Below are 19,826 nucleotides of genomic sequence, written 5' to 3' on the forward strand. Positions count from 1 at the left end.
AATCAATTCAACTTATATCGAAAACATTTTATGTATTGTGGTTAGTCATTATAAAAAGAAATAAGGTTTATTTGTTACGCTAATGTTGAGTTTAATTAAGCTTATTTATCTAAATCAAATTTTTAAAAAACTTAATTTATTAAAGAAATTTGACAAATGATACTTTTTAAAAATTTAAACTGTTTTTTTTTCCGGAAGTTTGACTTTCCACTATATTTCTATTGTATACCTTGGAAGATTACTCCTGATAGATAAGATAGGTACTGGTGGAAGATAACTGCTTGCATTCGAGCGAGAATGTTATTCTTACGCAAAATAATGTAACATTATAAACACACGCTTATTTTAACTGCCCGAAAAGAGAAGCTTTTATTTTAAATTGCAAATTAATTGTACTAGTACTAAAAAAATTGTTCACAAACTCTGTATAAAACAACCATTTTTTTTAGTTGTACGAAACTGCAGCCTTAGCTCAAAATTTTATCTTGTAAATACTTGTATTATGTTCATATTAACATCATAGAAAACTCTTACTGAAATACCTATTAGCCCCTTATTAATTTTGTTTCAATGTTTCAAAAATAACCACTCATAATTTGAACTAAATTTGCCAGCAAGCATTTTTTTTCAGGTAGAATGCTAATATAAATTTTTTAAAAGTGTTTCTTGTAATTGCTTGAATTTTTTTATAATTATCAAAATTCATAAAAACACCAGCTTCGTTTTTTTGTTTTTAAGTGAATTTAGTTTTTTCGGTCTGACCAAAGATACACCCATCTATTTTTAGATTGAATTCTTATTTCTAGGTATGATTATTACGTTTAATGCTTAGTAATCGGGAATCATTTTGAGATGCATAAAAATACGGAGAATATGGAACACTCTGCAATCTTTTTTTAAAGACACTCATTAAAAAATTAATCTAAAATTTGAGTCTGGATCTACGTTACAAATATAATTTTTATTAGTTTTTTCAGTTTATTATATTTAATATTTTTTTCATATTTGGTGAAACTATGATGTGGTAATGATTATTTATTTATTATAAATAAGGGTCATTAAGGAAAATTTGGGTCTCTTAACGGACCCTTCATAATTTTTCGTTAAAACGGACTGGTCTTAATATTGCAAATCCTATTTATATAATTTTTTCTTAATTTTGCAGAAACTAATCTTCCATGAACCCAGTTTTAATGCGTGTGTTTTTCTTTTATTAAAAGTTCTTAAAGGTTTCCACTTGCTACGATTAAAGAAAAGTCCCAACTCAAATACTCAGATTTAATGTTAATTTTGCAAACTTAAACTAGTATTACGGATTTTCTAATTTAAAAATATTTTTCCTTGTGATTGCTAGGGTAAGGCATTTTTATTTTAACAAAGTAATAAAATATTTTGTCTCTCATTAAAGTAATTTAAACAGATATATATATCATCTGTCGGACAGATGACTAAGTCCTAATATTTTAAAATTCTTTGTCTCTAATTCTGCTATTGGCNAATTTTGTATCAAAAATGTGTTTTTGTCCTCTCATCATGGAAAATATAGGTTTTTGCCACTTTTTGCCAATTTGCTTGGCAAAAACTTCTCTTTGCCAGGACGGTTTTTACCGGTATTTACCATGGTTTTTTCCACCTGCGGCAAAATCTTGCCAACCCTGCTCAGATTTAATGTTAATTTTGCAAACTTTAGCTAGTATTACAATTTTCTAATTTAAAAATATTTCTCCTTGTGATTGCTAGGGTAAGGCATTTTTATTTTAACAAAGTAATAAAATATTTTGTCTCTCATTAAAGTAATTTAAACAGATATATATATCATCTGTCGGACAGATGACTAAGTCCTAATATTTTAAAATTCTTTGTCTCTAATTCTGCTATTGGCAGAATAGTCTCTGCGGCAATTTTAGATTCAAAAAGTTATTGATTCTTCAAATTCACGAAATGGGACTATTTACAGAAAATCAGGATAGGCTACTGATAAAATACGATAAATTCATGGTTATTTAAAGTGGGCATTAAACTATACTTAAGTTTTTAACATATTGAAAATGACTAGTAAAATTATTAAATAAAAATAGCTCTAAACTTATACAAATATAAAAATTAACTTTTATGGACCTTCTGATCAGATTTCTCTACTATAATCTTATAAATAGTAAAATTATCTATTCATGGATAAAGTTTATCTCATAACGGTTTAAATTCTTTTATATAAGACTAGCTTTTTTATGTTAGCCAGCGTTTAGGTAATGAATCATAATACAGTTCAATGCTACGAGTAGTCAAAATTAGTTCCACACTTTGCAACATCCTGCTATTGTGCAAGGGTTCAAGGACCCCTTTTATTTAGGCCGCTTAGGCATCGAAAAAATAACCCTTTGACGAATATACTCCCCCGGAAGGGTTATCGTGGTAAGGGTCTCATTTTTCTTCTGGAAAAGATATCGGAGTCAAAGTTGTTCCCCTTCTTCGAAAACTTACTATGGAAGGTAGGTACCATACATCATAAGTTCTGAAAATTCTGAGTTGATTAATTGAACTTGCATTTAGATTTCTGCTTGGTAAAAGATGTGTTTCTATAAATCTTCCTGCTTGCAGGCATAACTAAGTTAAGTAGTTATTTTGTTTTTTATCCTAATATTTCCGAGAATGTTTTTTTCGAAACAACCATAGTACTTGTAACAATGAATCTTTTGCTGGGCATTTGCTGTTAGTGTTATATTTTTTCTATTTCAAAATTGACAGTTCAGTTATGAAATCTTTTTGATAAATTCATTTGAATTATAAAATCGTTAAAATTAATGAATGCTATAGTAGGTGGTTTTTTAAGTTATATTTATTCATCCGCTGCATGCTATCCCCTCATAAACTGTTCGCAGTTGTGGTTTCTTAATTGGAGCCATTTTAAGTTTGCCGTATATATTTACAACGATGAGATTAGTTGCTATTCAAAATTAAACTCGTGGATTTTTTTTTATCTTATGTACAAAACGGAAAATTTTATGTTTTTTTCTTTTAAATATATTAAATTGTTTGTAGGTAGAAATTGAATATTGTCTTTCTTATTCTGCAAGTTAAATTCAGGTACAAATTTTTGACCTGATTTTCCACTGAAGATTTATGAGACATGGGTTAATTTATTGGTAAATATTTACTTTATGATACGTTGTGCTCTCGCTCGTTCTGATGGATTAGTTTCTAATAAATGGTAAAGAACAAGTGGAGATTTGTCCGGCAAAAGACTTTATTTTGTATTTTGCTTCAGTCGATTGAAATAATAGATCGGATCCAGTTTAATCGAATGCAATCGATATAAATAGTCAATTCTTAACGAGGTTTTAACCTCAATTGTGTTATGTGTAGTTTTGTTAACTACTCTATATGTATTTAAAATAACCAGAAGCTAAAAAAAAATAAGAATTTTTTAGGCACTGAATTTTATAGGTTAAATGTTTTAGAATAAAATTACTGGGAAGACAAATAATGGACAACCACAAAGTACGTAATACTAATCTAAAAATGTCATTTTTGCGCATTGTGGTTTTGCTCGACCTTCCCAATCTATTTTTTGAGTTAATTAAAACTTTGAGATTTTAAAGCATTATGAAATTAAGAACATAAAGCTTTAACCTTTAAAAATTTATCAGTTATCATGACTTATACTATGTGTTCTATGTTTAGCTTAGATAAATGTTATGACCAATATTTAAATTTTTTTTAAATTATTCATTGTGTATTTTTTAAAATTCGAAGTATTTAAGCTTCGCTTTAAATGATTGCTATATTTTCAGCAATTATTTCACCCCATATTTTTATTAAATTAACTTGCTTGTTACGACTTAAACTCATAATTTAAATTCATAGAATATTCGCATCCGTGTTTTAGAAAGCATAGTACATGTGCATGTGATGTTTTTACCGGTATTTACCATGGTTTTTAATCTTGGGGAGGAACCTGTTTTCCCATGGTTTTTGGAATCTATTAAAATTTTCCTCCACAGTATTAATTGTTTTGTAAAAACATTTTTCCTATCCTCCAGATAATTTGTTTCTACTATTTTTGTGAACATTAAAAATAGTATTGTAACATTACAGAACAATATAATTTTAACAACTAATATTTTAAAATTTTCTTGATGTTTCTTATAAAAATATTTTTTTATTTGCCCTTTTTAACCTTTTTGATTTTTCTGTTATGGAGCAATATGACTCTTTTAGAATGCTCATTATAACAAGTACGACATATGAGATCCCGTTTAAAATGCTATTAAATTTACAGTGTTTATAACTAGTTAAAAATTTCTAGCCTTCCGCTATTGCGACAATTTTTTTCCATGTTTAAGTGAGCAATATTACTGGAAATAGTGATAATTGAGAATTTTTTCAAAATTTCTGGTAGCAGTATAGAAGAGTGAAAAACTAATTTCTTAGTTTTCTCCTTCCAACCTGAAATGTGCAAACATTCGTCGGCAGCCGTTAGCTAAGTCTTAATCCCTAAATACCTCTGATATTTTTGGTAATTTAGCTACATGCATCTAAAGAATGCACCTTTTGTTGATCACAATCTATCATGCAGCCTGTTTTCCATCTTATAGCTAACTATTCAGATCAACATTCAATGTTATCAGTGAAGTCAAAAGCCATTGCACTTAATTTTATTTTTTCTTGATATATATATTACCTGAAATTAATATTAACAAAAAACTAATATTAGCTATGATACGAAAACTATATATTGCTATCAGTTGTAAATAACAAGCCACTATATATGTAAAACGTGGATTAATATTTACGATTTTTTCCCATGGTTTTTACCATGCTTTTGTAAAACCTGGTTCTTCCCGAGTAAAAAGCCAACCCGGATTGCTACTATACACACGTTATTTCAATTGTTTTAATAAATAATGGTGCTTTTCCATTTTTCATACTTTATTTACAACAAAAGCAATTGTTTGAGTTAAAATTTAACCTTCAACTATGATTCCAATAAAAATTTTCCTGCTACTAGGGCCAGTAGAAAAGTGAAATAAGAGAATATTTTGTTACTCTTCATTAAAGTTGTACAATTTTACTACTACAATCACATTTCTCAGAACATACCCATTCTTGATTCTATTTAGATAATAGTATTGTATACAAAATACGTGTTAAAATATTCTTGTCCGAAAAATTCATGCAGAGTTAAGAGGATAAGTGAAACGCCTCTTATTAAATTAGTCATACATTTGCTAACCTGCCTAATTCCCCGGTAATTGGTTGAAGATTTTCCCGAAATATTTGAAGTGGTTGCGAATTATATGCTTTTAATATATGATTTCAGCTGTTATTTTTCACTCTCATAAAAATCTAATCAACATGTTTGTTTTTAAAAGGAAGTGAAATTTTAATATTTGAATGCTGAAAAGTTATTTCACAACCATTTTAAATATTGTTGACGGTTAGAACTGAGTTGGCAGTTCTGCATTTAAGTTTAGTCTCACAGCTTCCCTACGTAGTTCAAATCAACTTAAAAATTATTTCTTTTCAGAAAGAGTTTTTGGTAAATAATTTTCAATTTTAGATCTTGACCATTTATTTTGAAGTTTTTCCGTTAGTTGAATTGCGTAGGGATTTCAATTTGTTGAAATCGGATTGCTTGAGGTCTTGGTAATTATTGTTGATATAATAAAAAACTTCAGTAGAGCTCAAATAGCTTTTGTCGAATTGTCAGTTCTCCGATTCACAATTTTTGGTTGTTTTTTGATAATTTAATGCGTCTGATTGGAAGCAGTGTTTACGAAGTTCAGTTTATTAGATATTTTCGCATATCACTTCTTCCTGGGTTTTTCAAAAAAGCCCAGCCTTCCTTTTGCTTTTGATAAAACCTGAGCTTTTTGAAACTTTTTTTTTTCAGGAATATTTAAAAAAATTTATTAAGTCCATGTAATGTCAAAGTATTTTTTAAAATTTTGCAGGATGACATAATCTTAAAATATAAGGTATTGAATAAATAACTTGTTATAATGCAACTAGTTTTAGAGATTTTTTATATTGTTACACAATTTTTATTTCCTACCGATTGCTTAATTTGCAATTAAACTAACCACAGAGTACTAAGAGAAACTAAGTTTAGAAACTAAAAATTAAGATTAGTTTTTCATTGCATCAATAAAGTTATGGTTCAGAGTTTTATTGGAATAAGATGTAAAGTTATCATTTTACTTCTTTACCATTACAACTTAATCATTTTTTAAAATTTTTACCTAACTATTGGCCAATGTTATTAGTTATTTTGCTGAAAAGATTAGCTAAACCTACGTTTATCTGGGATATGACTTAATTTAGCATGATGACTTAGTTGAGTTCTAATTAGACTTTTGTGCATCAGTTCCTTAAATATTTATAAATTAACTAATTTGTATAGGAAAAACAAACATTCGACTTATTGAATGGTTAGGAAGATAAGATAACAAATATTTGGTGCACAGTAGAATATAAAAATCTCTTTTTTGTCCTACTTTACGAAGTTTTTTCTCTGATATTTTCTTTTTTTCTAGTACAAAAATGTGAATATTAATTTCAGAATTTAGCTATAAAAGCAGAAAATATTTAGAACTTCATTTAATTTCAATGTAATTTTAAATGAAATGATTTTTTTTAAATGCTAATTTAAAATATATTAAAGCGTTTATTCAAAATCTATAATATGTAAAGATTGCACTAAGATAAATTAAATTACTGTTTCAAGCCCCATAAAAATTGCATTATAGCTTCATCTAAAATTGTAAATGTAATCATTTTTATATATGGAGCATTTTGATTTTAATTCTGATATAAATCGACCTAAATATAAATCTGTAAAATTGAGCTCGTATCAAAATTTTAGTTCTTGTAATGAAAATTAAATTAACATAGTAATTGCAAATAAATTAAAATGCATTCGGAAAGTTCCATGAGCCAAATTTAAGGTGTCAAATTAATCTTACGTTATCCGGAAAACTGTTACTTATCCGGAAAAAGAAATTTGTTTATACTTTTTGTCAGAGAAATAAATCTTGTCTACCATATTTTTCTTGAATCAATCATTTCTATTTCAAATATTTATCTTATCAAATTTTTGTTGTGAAGTATTAAAGGGTCATACTCTCATTTAATTTTAGAGAAGTTAATAAATTTTGTTGGGGGTACAGTTTAAAAATATTGATTAGTTTCTTTTATCTGATTTTAAAATAATAAATTCCAACCAAAAAAGTATGTCAGAAGTTTTGAATTGAGAACACTACAAAAATGTTGAGCAGTGACTTTATTGTATTAGAGATCATTGAAGCCCAAACTTAAAATTATTTGATTCAGGAAATTTTGAACTAGATTTTCATTTTAACTAAATATTGGTGTCTGGGAATATTAACTAATTGATATTGGATTTTTATTCTTCAACGAAACAATAGATATATTTCAAAACTGTGAGATCCCAAACTAATGTTCAATGCATATTACATTGTTGGAAACTTAACTAAACTATGTAAATCTGAAGTATATTTTATTGTTCTTTTGTGGAAAAATTAGTCTTTTTTTTTTTTAATACGTAAGAGCAACTTACATTTTTAAGTTTGAATTTTCCCTTTTTAAAAGTAGTCTATATGTAACCGCTTGCAAGAAATGTCTCTATTTTCGTCCTGATCTTTTTATATTTTTTAAATGCTATCCTTTTTTTCCCACTTTGTTAAGGCACGTTAAAAAGAAATTTCAGGATATTTTTGAAAACTTATATTTATGCGGAGCAGGTTTTTTTGTTTAACTTTCTATTTTGGATTTTTTAACTGAACAATTCATTGTGTTAAAAGTTTTGAAAGGCATTGTTTTTCTTCAAATAAAGTTCCCATTTATATTAAACTATTATAAATAATGGATATTAAATTTATTCCGATTATGAAAACTAGCCACGACTAGTTGTAAAATTATTAACCTGAAACTCAGTATTAGTTTAATACAGTTTGAAATTTTTACTAAAAGCCTAAGAGTATGTCGTAGGAATTAAGTTTTTAGCCATAAAAAGTCAACCTGTTGGGGGATGGTGTAGGAAAAAGAGTAAATTTTTATAGAAATATTGCGCAAATTGTGAAGTCTCATCCTTCTGACTTTCTGTAAGCTGTTTTCAGTCTATTGTGATACCTGAAGAAGTTGCGATCACTGATAGAAAGACCAAAAATGTTATATTCTGGAGCATATTATGGAACTTCACTGAACATTCTTCAGTGTTAAACTTCAAAACATGAGTCAGTGTTAGTGAAAAGAACATAAATTTGAATTTTGCACAGTCTGTCAACACAATATCCAACTTTTTTTAAGAGATTTGGCTTTAAGTACATTGAATTTCTTAATCTCTTATCTCAAATTGGTTTTTTCATTGGAGGACCAACACAAAGCGTCAAAAGCACGCAGATTATAACACATCTGTTTATCTGTGGTGATCATCATTTTTTAATATTTATAAATTACAAATTCAAATTTCTAGGGAAAATATAGCAGTCTGATTTGAAACACATTTTTAAATAACAAATCATACAAGCTAGCGTTAAATATTCGATTCCCAATGGGGTAAAAGTTTCTAGTCAAAAGTTTCTTTTTGAAGAAAATTGCTTAAATTGGTTCGAATAATGCATTTAGTTTTACCCATTATTACACACTATTTCGTATGTCTGAATAATATTTCACAGCTATCTATGGTTGGTTAAATGAGTAATTTTTCTTTAAATCTAGTCCTTTTTTTTTATAAGTATGAAAATATGAATGATTTGAAAACGTAAGTGAATAAGGTGTGATCAATGGTTGACTTGATGTTTTTCATTTTCTTAAATTATTGATTTTGTTAAAACTTCCTTTTTCTACAGATGTCTGCTCAGACAAATGCAAAGCAACGCATTGGAAAAACATCCATAGGTAAGATTTAAAAACAAAATTGCGCTAACAAAGTCCTAACATACTAAAAATTTTAACTTTTTTTTTCAATCTGTACTAAACTAAATTGTTCGAAAAAATCTTAACTTCCTAAAACATACTCCCTTCCCACTAACTTATAAAAGTGTGAATTTTTTGAAATTTATAATTAGTTTTTAATTAATACCCTAGTTAATGAAATCTCACCCCTAACTCTAACATTTTATTGCTACATTGTAAATTTTCGAATGAAATATTTTATGCATAATTATGTATAATAGTTAAATATAAATGTTAAGTCTTACTTAAAATTTTAACAACTCATTGTAAAAGATGAAGTGGGAGTATTTTTAATGTGGGTTAAAAATTGTTTTAAAATTAATATTTTATTATATGAGGGCTTTTTTAGGATACTTGAGTATTACGACTCTATTTCAAGATTTTAGTGTTTTATTGAAGTGAGATAAAACAGTTTACGTTACGAAGCTCAAAGATTCACGTTCAAAGATTTGATGGATACAGTGTAAGAATCTGAATAAGTATACTTCAGTGGAAATTTTTAGTTGTGTACTATTTTTGTTGAGTACCACAATATTTTGTTACTTATGCATCAAATGAGGTTGATCCTAAGAAGAAAAAGTAGTACTCATCGAGGCTTTGTTTTTTTGGGGGCTTAAACAATTTTTTCTTTTGGGCTTAACTCCCAAGTAGCGATTTGCATAATCGTGGAAAGATAAAAGTTTATCGGCATAGCGTGTGTTAATCTAATTTTTTTCCGTAATTGCAATTGAATAATGAATGAATGAGAATTTAAAAAAAACTAGCAAGCCCTCGTGTATGCTAAATATTGTTAGTAAATAAAGTTAAAAACATTCTAAAACCTGAGAAATTAAAAGCTACCTTAAATGAAATAACTTCATTTCAAATGATATTTTAAATACTGAAACCGAGAATAAGAGAAGTTAAACCGGAGTTGCACCCCAGTCTTAGTAATTTCCGTAAATCTACCATAACTCATTAATTCAAGCTCTCAGAGATAAAAGAACGAATTTTTTTGCATTTTTTTTAGTTTATTTTGTCTGCAAAGCCAATATAAATCTGCAGCGCCCGTTACCTCACCGTTCTAATTCTGCTATGCCTTTAACTCATTTGTAATTAACAGAGGATTTAATAAAATAGATTCCCTCAAATTGTAAGGATAATTCTATTCCAGTCTTCCTTGTGAACTGAAATAAAACTTACCGATTCAAAAAGGCAAATCAAGAGCTTGGAGAGCCAAGATTAAATGAATCATTCTTATCGAGTTCCTCGCTTCGGTAGAGCTGTTGGACTACCGCAGAAATCGAAGCTTCCTTCTGAATATCCCTCTTTTCCAAAGCACGTCTTTAAATCTCCGCCAGTCTGTGCTGGGGCGTAATCTGGAGCCGCCCATGCATACAATTCTGGTCCCTCCTGTATCGAGATAGTGGTTGTGGGAAGCGCCGGGACCAATATCAGTTTTCCGTAGAGTTTCGTTCTCAAAGAAAGAGCATTCAAACATTCCATCTTGAATATCCCGTAGGTAAACAAGCCTAGGAACATAGAAAGCCATATCGTAAATATTTTCTAGTTATTGTGAGGGAAGACTTGATTCCCCATGAGGTAACTATTCAATAATTCAGTTCAAAAAGTGGAGGCTTATTTACTCAGTTCTTGGAATTGGAATCCGTTATTTTCTGGAGTGGTGGAACTTTCACTTTATTGGTTTAGAATAAAGTCATAGTTTTTAATGCCCTCAGATTTGACTATTTAATAAATTAGAATTTTTCTTTTCGTGTTTTAAATAAAGGTGTGTATTGTCCTTGTTAATTTTCGTCACAATATCATGGTTTTAATTTATTTCCATAGTTGAATCTGCGGAAACTTGATCTGCTTTTTTTTTTAAAAAAAAAAGACTGATTTTGATTGTTTTATTTGGTTTCGAACTTTTAATTGAGAATTTAATCCTTCAAAAAAAAAAAAAACGTAATCCAGCCTTATCAGAACAAACATTGTAATCAATAATGTCAAGAATGATAATGGTGCTAATTCAAGGTGTTTAATTTATATTTAACTTTTTCTTTTTTAAAATTTACTATTTAACCCTTTTGAGACTTAAAATTTCAAGCTATTCTGATATATTTTTTTTAACTACATCAAAGGGTAAGTTAATGCTTTAAGTCTAGATGCAATCGCAACATTTGCAAATGTAAAATTTTGTTTTTATCTATGATTATAACGTAAATTAAACGTAAAATATGCTTACTTATTTTATGTAAATAAAAGGAAATATGCAAATGCAAACCTCTTCATAATTTTTCAGAATAACTAGTTACAAATAACATATTTAACTTAAGTCAGAGTTAAAAAGAAAAATTCTTTTAAAAATGTCTTAGTAAGGTGTCAAATGTTTGAATCAAAATTTTAATTGACATTATATTTTTAAAAAAAACGTAGAAACCATTAAATTGAGTTAGAGGAGTAAGAATGGTATCTTTTTAAGCAAAGCAAAAGAAAAAATATGTGATTTTTATTTTTTATTTATTTATTTTTTTGGTGCTTGAAAGTGAGTTTAAGATTCTTTAATAAAGAGCCTTATTTCACATTTTAACGAAGAAAATGTGAATCTTAATAAATAATATGCTAAGATAGTTACTGTATTATAATTGTCAAATATATATACACCAAACATCAGCATTAAATATAAATATACAGGTGTCATATGCCTTTTATTCCGCGTATTTACTGTCTGAATGCATCTGTATAAGAACTTGAGAGTCTGAAATTAGATGACGCACTTAATTGCAACACATTTGAAAAAACTCATTTCAAAATAGCATAATTGTGAGTTTTGTAACACTAAAAGCAGACAGAAATACGCATAAATTATTTTATTTTCAAAAAAGTATTTTATTTTCTAATATTTAGTTTTCAATGTAATGCGTGTGAGATCAAATTATTTTTGTACTTTAATTTTATTTAATTACTTTATATAGACTTCCTTAAACTTGAGATTTACTATTTAAGAAATACAAGATTTTAATATTTTCCTGGCAGTTTTAAGCTTTTTTTTTTCTTTTGAAAATTTTAGAATTGTCACTCTAATTTTGTTTCAAAATGTTATGTTGCTTATCGATGAAACATGCAATTAATTACAGTTGATTTGGAAGTTTGATTTTGTTAGTTGATGTTCCCAAATTTTAATAAATTTAAAAATCTAAATTTAGGAAGAAAGTATATATTTTTAATCAGTTTTTCTCAGATTCAATACAAATTAAGGAATGTTGGAAAACATAATTATGAATAAAAAGATACTGTTTTTTTTTTCTTTTAAAAATTTTTTTCAAACATCTTGTTAATTTTTTTTTCTTAATAGTTGTCTCCTTCAAATTTTCTCATTTTAAATGAAATTTTTAAATCGAAGCTTTAAAAATGTTAAAATGATAATCTTTGCACGCGTAATTTGAATGAATCGTAACTATTACATTTAAGATTTTTTACTAAGTTCTTATTTCAATCTTGTATCTGATCCTTTTGTATTTCTGATTCCTTTCTATGTGGCATTCTCTTAGAAATAACAGGCTGTTCCTTTAACGGAGGGGGGGGGGAGGATTCACACATCGAATCGCTTTACGTGTTGACATTGAATGACACTAGCGAAATTTGCCTTACCCTAACTTTTCCCGCGTAACGCTCCGTCCCATATTGGCTGACTGGGCGACCCGTTACTATAGCAACCGGTTCAGCATCCTAACCCGAATTGGATGACATCGATCTGGCTGAATCACGAAAATGGATGGGGGTAGAGGGGGGGCTACACACGATCTTTTTCCTCCCCCATCGAAAAACCTAACTCTATATTTAGAAGTGAAATTACCAGCAATCGCTTTGAAGGGTTGGAGAAGTCCTGCCTTTGGCTGACTATGTTTGGATAGCCTGTACTTTTTTTCCAATTTTCTTTTTTCTTTTGGAAGCCAAAGTTTCAGGGTGCCTTGAAGGTTCAATTTCGATACGGAAAGCTTTGCTTAGTTCAATTTAAATATAAACTGTGTTCGCAAAATTTAATATAAGTAATTCCGGAACCTGGTGAAGTAAGCTCGATGGAGTGAATTAAGGTGGTTGTCAACAAAAAAAAGTTAGTAGTTTGATAGTTTAGCTTTTTTTTTATTTAAATTTATATTTTTAACTGTTTGCTAAATGTAGAAACATGTAGTGGATTCTTATGAGATCGAATTAAAGCCTACCCAAACTGAAGCGAAGTTTAAGATTACTTCTATGATTGTTTGACTCTAGATAAAACGTAAGTCGGAAGTTAATTTAGACTCTCATTTATTGCCTTTGTGACAATAAAATTCCTTTATAATTGCAGAAGCATTAATTTTACTTTATTAACATCTAACAAATTAGGTTTTTCGGAAATACTCTTAAATTTCAATCTTAAACTTACTGCTACTTTGTCATACTTACGTTAAATTCCATTTTTTTCTTCAGACATATGAATAGGTCATTACTGTCGTCATGCTTCAAGCACTCAAAAACATGCACACATTTTCAAAACTTAACCGACGTAAATTAGAAGAAAAAGTAATTTGAAAAATAAAAACAAGTTGCCAACGAAAAAAGGAAAAATAAAGGTAAACATAAGCTAGAAAAACCACAGTAGTGGATTTTTAGTAGTTTTTCCTTCTTGCCTTTATTTTCCATTTTTCGTTGGCAACTTCGTTTTATGTTTTAAATAAATTTCTTCGTATTAAAGTCGGTTAAGTATTTAAAATGGGTGACTGTTTTTAAGCTCTTGAAACTTGTCGAATGTTATGTCCTATTCATATATTTTTGAAGGAAAGCAAGTTTTTAAATCTGGAAATAACTTACCTCTTCAGTTTCTGGGATTAAATTATTTGACTGTCCAATATTTTTTTATTATATTTTTTGGCTCGTACGTCTTATCAAATTTATTCAGTTTTACTTTGCGCACCCTGGCAGCATTACACTCTTTGCCATTAAACAACTTAATTTTAAACTTTTAATTTCCAAATCTTATTAAATCTTATTAATCTTATTAAGAATATGTGAATTTAAAAAACACTCACTTAAAACAAGATACGTGAGTTGTAGTAAGGAAACAATTTTTGGACATTAAATTTGTGTTATGCAGTCTGAATTCAACTAATCACTTTGCTGACCCGATTCTTATGTTAATTCTATGGTGTAACGAATGTTATAAAATTAAACTGGTTTATATTTTCAAACTTTTGAACATGAGTGTTTGAAATTTCCAGTTTGACATTATTGGAAATATGCATTGTCTTGTCTAAGATATTGTATTGTGTAATTTTGTTTATTTTTTAATTTCTCAACACCAAAACAAAATTTTAAAATTATGATTTTTAGATTGGTATATCAAATTAAGACCGCTTGTTAAAAGATTTTAGTTATTTACTTGATCAAAATTGTTTACATTAAAGTGGGATTGCGTTATTTCGAAGAGTGCCTTAGTGCACCCGTATTTTGTACCTATTTCATTTTGTTTAGGGTTCGATATATCGTTTAAATTACAGTATTGTTAATTCCAGCGTTTATGTCGTTTAACTTTACATGAAAATTAATATTTATTCCTTGTAAAAAGCTTTAGGTTATACTATTCAGGATATTATAAGATGGTAACGACTCAAAAATAAGAGATCTCTTAAGATGATAATCCTTATCTTAAAATCAAAATCGCTAGATATCACTAGATACCAATCAATCACTTAACTTCCCGTCCCTTACCTACGTTCTAGAAAATTATAAGTTCAATGAATTAAAGGTTATGACAACTGGTCAAACTATCGTAAATTGCCTGCCTAGTAGATAAAATGCAAAATATTTTTTTTTTTAAAGCTGAAATATTTCTTTAAAATTTGATCGAATTATACCTAAACATAGATTAAGTTTTCACGCCTTTGTTTTTTTTTGTTCACTATGGATTAACATTATTTTAATTTTCTTGAAAATATATTATCTCTGGAGTCTACATCTTATCGAATATCTGGTATACACAGGCGCCCTCTTAACTTTTTGCTTGCAAGACGTTCTGAAATTTCAATTACTTTTCCCGCCTTTACGGAAGGCCATCCTGAATGCTAGCTTAGCTAAAATCGGTTCGGAGTCAAACTTCTGAAATTCCATCCTTTCGCGAAAATAGATTTAAAAGGGGTAGAGAGGGTAGTGGGGCAACGGGGCTGGTTAATCGAGAAAACGTAGTAAGAACATCGATCGGTTTTGGAGAAATAATGAACTATACATGCCTCCCTGTTCCTGTTCTAGAACTTTTTCCTTCTATCTTTTTATTGGTAGTGGTAACAAACGTAGAGGTAGAAAAGCTATTCCAAATTCTTTTTGGTCTCCTTTTTGTTTGGAAACAGATTGACTGAAGGAATTATTCGAAGAAATGTCTGAATTAACTTTGGAATGAAAACCTCATCGAGACCCTTGTTCGACATGAAAAAAAAGTTAAGCGATGAAAAGCATTTGGTTGACATGAGATTTTTCTGAATGCTGTATAAACGGAATTTTAAGATTTGATTCAATGTTGGGTTTTCTTAGAATTATGGAAACAATTCCAAGAAATCTCATGTTCTGTCACTTGTATATGGACTGAGTTAAAAATGGTGAATAGTGAAATGCATTTTTGTCTCATATTTTCAAGCTTTCTGTTTGCAGTCTTGACAGAAAGTCTGATTTTTTTTTCGAGGTTAACGAATGAAATCCTGCATTCCATTGAAGATCTTGACTAGCTAAGTTTCTTTAAAAAGATTCTATTAGATTATTTACAATCTTATTGGTATTTCATATCATAATTTAATAAATCTACAAACATATTTCTCTTATGGCAACAAAAGTCCTTATTTCTTTTTCGCATTGGAACAAATAACTGAAATATCAAAGCAAGTGAGTTGTCATAAGCATGACCATTGAAGCTTACAGTCTGTTCTTGCTTTTGATGTAATGAATGGTACAAAACTGAGGCAAACAACGTTAAAGAGCACAAATATTTATAAGATACAGACAGCTGTTTCGGATGCTCAAAGAGCAACCTTCATCAGTGCAACAGAAAGAAAAAAAATGAAGGTGCACTCTTTCTGTTGCACTGGTGAAGGTTTCCCTTTGAGCATCCGAAACAGCTCTATTTTATAAATATTTTTGTGCTCTTTAACGTTGTTTGCCTCAGTTTTGTATTTTAAGCACAAAGGTCGCCCACTTGTGTATTTATAATGAATGGTTTTCACGTACTAGAACTAAATGTCAATGGTTCAGAAGAGTGACCTCAAATATGCCAATTAGTGCTGACTATTTTTAAAATTGAGAAATCGATCACAAACTTTCTCTGTATAAACATAATTTAAGTTTTGGATTCCATACCCTGAAAATACAGGTTGGTGTCTCAATGTGGGAAATATGGTCCAAATAGTTTTATCAAGAGAGCGGTCCAAAGTTTAAAGACTCCTAAATGGTAATTTTACTTTTTGCGTATTTTGCCATGTTTCGAGAATTTTTTGAGCTATTTGGTGTAAAGAAATTGCACACATTTAAATCTGCTTCTCCAAAGAATTCCATTCAAAATTTTTATTTTAGTTAATAATTATCGAAAGAACTTTAATTGTAAGGCAAAATTTTTATTTCGAAGTAATTTTATATGGAACAATACAAAATTCGGACGAAATCGGTAGTATAGTTCCTGAAACCGAACTTTTTTTAAAAAATAAATTACTCCAGATGGAACTATTAAACCAATTTTTTTATTTTACCGTATAAAATGGTCTTTAAAATTTAAAATAATTTAAACATTCTTTTTCGCAATGTTAAAACTTGTACCTTTTTACTATTCAAGCATCTTTTGATTATTAAATAAAATAACTGTTACTTTCATGCAATGGATAGTTGAACTCTACAATTGTGTGTGAAATTTTTTCAATTCGCTTAAAAAAAACTCTAAAGTTATTGCAAAATACGCAAAAAGTTTAAGTAATAGTAAAGGGACCAAACTTTTTAATCGTTGTCCTGAGACCATATTTCCCCGATTGTGGCTACTAAGGGCAAGAAATTCAAATCCGTCGAAAGAAATGTGTTTTTTTCAGAGAAAGTACATTTTTGTGTAAAATCCTAGTACCTGAAAATCTGTACACATCAAAAGTTATTCAAGGTGTTTCGTTTATAATTTTTATTCGTGCTGTAAATGTTTACAAATTTTTGAATAGAAATTCTTTCCTCGAGCGAAAGCTGAAATAAACTGAGTTTATTTGGGAAGAAATGAAAGGCTAGCAAACAGTTCTATATCTTTATTTTAGTTTTATTAGAAATTCGATAGTTAAAACTCGGGGGACCGTCCTCTAAAATATGAGGGAGAGTGGGGTTAGATCGGATTGTGGACAGGATATTTCGATTACATTTTACTAGGTAAGAAGAAAATCTGCCATATTGGCTTGTTTAATTCTTTGAGTCTGAAGATAAATGTTTTACCGTGTCAACTCTCTAATGTTTTGCTTTTAAACTATCACTAATTATTGTTCACTAGAAGTCTAAAAATACTTTTTGCATAGATTATTAAGAATTCATATCGCATCAAGCAATAAGGATTAATTAGTCCAGTAGTAGTAGCATGGCTCTGTTTCCATTTTAAAAACCTGCTCCCGGGGTAAAAGAGTAATACCCTCACCCATATAAGGTGAGATACCAGAGAAAGGTGAATCCAATGTGGAAAATTATTTTGATGGGCCAACAGAATCTGCAGTGGAGTGGAGGACAAAAACAACTTAAGAGTTGAATTTTATACACAATGTTAAATATTTTGTACATAACGTTCTAGTTTTTTTCCACCGAAATTCAAGCAATTCCAAATTTTCTATAGTTGACATAATGCCTTACTCCACTAATTGGGTTATTTGACTTTTTCTAGAAAAAATAATTTTTAAAAATGCGTGTATAGCGTATGTTTTAAGGAATGATTGTGTATAAAATTAAACAATGAATATCTTGATCGAATCTGACAGTTTCTGGGTCAAACAGTTCAGCTTCAACACTCCTTCGAATTTTATCGACCCCATCTTACCCACCTTTCCAGACATGGTTCAGACGCAGGATTCATTGCTTCACATCTTTGTTGTATTCAGTAATTTTATGAAAAAGAAAACGTATTTTTACTTTCAAATTTTTATGTTGATGAAGGTCATTATGCTATGTGCTCATTTTTATTTTTTAAGGAGTTCTGTGGCTAATTTTTGTAAAGGGGGGGGTGTTAGTTTCACATAGATTAGTTTCTTTCTGATTTTCAAAATTATCTATTTCTATCAACAATATAATGATTATCATTTAAATTTTAAATTGCTAGCAATTATCCACTAAATCACTTTGATACAAGAATGTTTAGTGATATATTCACTTTTTGTTTCGGGTTTACTTTAAAAATTATTAAAGAAAGTCTTGTTCTTAAATAAAACCGAAAACTATTAACTTTCTATTATAAACTAATTAATTCTGATATTGAAAAGAGTATATTTCGCCATTCTTTAGCGACAAAATTACCCTTTATCATAAAGTAGAACAAATTTAGCTTTTTTTTTTAGTTTGCCTTTTTCAAAGAAATCTCTTAAATGTTCGAAAAAGATTTTTTTTTAAATGTTGTCCTAGATTTCTTTGTCACACTAGGAAACCTGCAATCGTAAAGTATTAAAGTTGAAATGTCTTATAAATAATGTGCCTCAGGCTATGTATGTTGCATATTTTTAGTAAGAGTATCAGCATGCATACAAATCTAGAGTAAAATATAAAAATGTTTAATGTGAAAGTGAAGAGTTGTAATTACTCTAGCAATCCAAAGAGAAATGCGAAAACAGTTTCGGTTGTTGCCGAGAACAATGGTGAGCCCCCTAGTAATTCTAATCTTTCATACAGTTAACCGAAAATTACCTATAGAATTGTTTATAACACCGGAATTTCAGGCATGAACAACATTTGTTTAGAAACTCTAATCTTTATTTAAATGCATTTTAAAGACGGCAAGAGTTTTATGTTGTATTTTCCGTATTTTATTATAAAAATATTTATTAGAAAAAATATTGTATGGAAATTATGACTCATTAAAAATCAACAAAAATCTGCTTCAGTAAAATCAGTTGTACGCTAGTTATGAGAAATTTCTCGAAAAAAATCCTAACGTTTATATTCCTTCACTTGTCTGCATGTTTATGTATTTCTGGTGGGGGAGTCATACTGTTAATAAGAGATATACTAGTCGTAGATGAACCTTTCTTAAAGTCTGAAATGAGCCATGGATGGTTTTTCTGGTATTCTACAAAAGTACAACCCTGGCAGAAAGATGTCATGGTAGCTTTGGATTCAGAAAAGCGTAACTTAACATCGCGAGAACAGGGCCTTTTTAAAAAAGTAAAGATAGATCACTAGCTCTTATGATCCTAACTGAATCACCAACAAAAACTTGTATTCAGAAATTTACAATTAAGAATGGAGTAGATTCACAATTTCAGTCTGGAACAAATCCTGTTTCTATGCATTATGCTAATTTCGACTGTTATGGCCATTCAACAGTATCAGTTCGACACGCCACAGCTGCATTATTCTATTGCCCTACCCACAAGGACATTAAACATTCCGAAAAATTAAGATTAGTTTCTTTTCTCTTAAGTATGTATATAGTCAGGGGTCTGTTTAGAAGAAATTTGGGTCCGTTAACGGACCCTTCACAAAATATCTTTTCATGAAAACGGACCCTTCTCAAAATGATTTTTCTTTTAATCGGACCCTTCACAAATTTGTTTATCTTCATTATTGTTTTGTTAATCGAATAAAAGAAAGATGGATGTAAATCAATTAAGTTTTGTCTTCGGCAGACGATT

At 29.1% G+C, this 19,826-nt stretch overlaps 1 protein-coding gene across 22 annotated transcripts in view; it reads left to right on the forward strand.

Annotated features, from left to right (window-relative positions):
* Positions 1-19,826, forward strand: part of LOC107453796 (ELAV-like protein 2) — a 74,588-nt gene that overhangs the window by 16,098 nt on the left and 38,664 nt on the right. For 14 of the 22 annotated variants that reach the window (XM_071183418.1, XM_071183421.1, XM_016070746.4 and 11 more), the window contains one exon: positions 8,871-8,919. The exons of the other annotated variants lie outside the window; for them this stretch is intronic. In XM_071183418.1, the coding sequence (XP_071039519.1) occupies positions 8,871-8,919 (49 nt within the window). The remainder of the gene's footprint in view (positions 1-8,870; positions 8,920-19,826) is intronic. 22 annotated transcript variants of the gene reach the window in all.

The sequence above is a fragment of the Parasteatoda tepidariorum genome, chromosome 7 (genome assembly GCF_043381705.1).
Source record: "Parasteatoda tepidariorum isolate YZ-2023 chromosome 7, CAS_Ptep_4.0, whole genome shotgun sequence".
Taxonomy (NCBI): domain Eukaryota; kingdom Metazoa; phylum Arthropoda; class Arachnida; order Araneae; family Theridiidae; genus Parasteatoda; species Parasteatoda tepidariorum.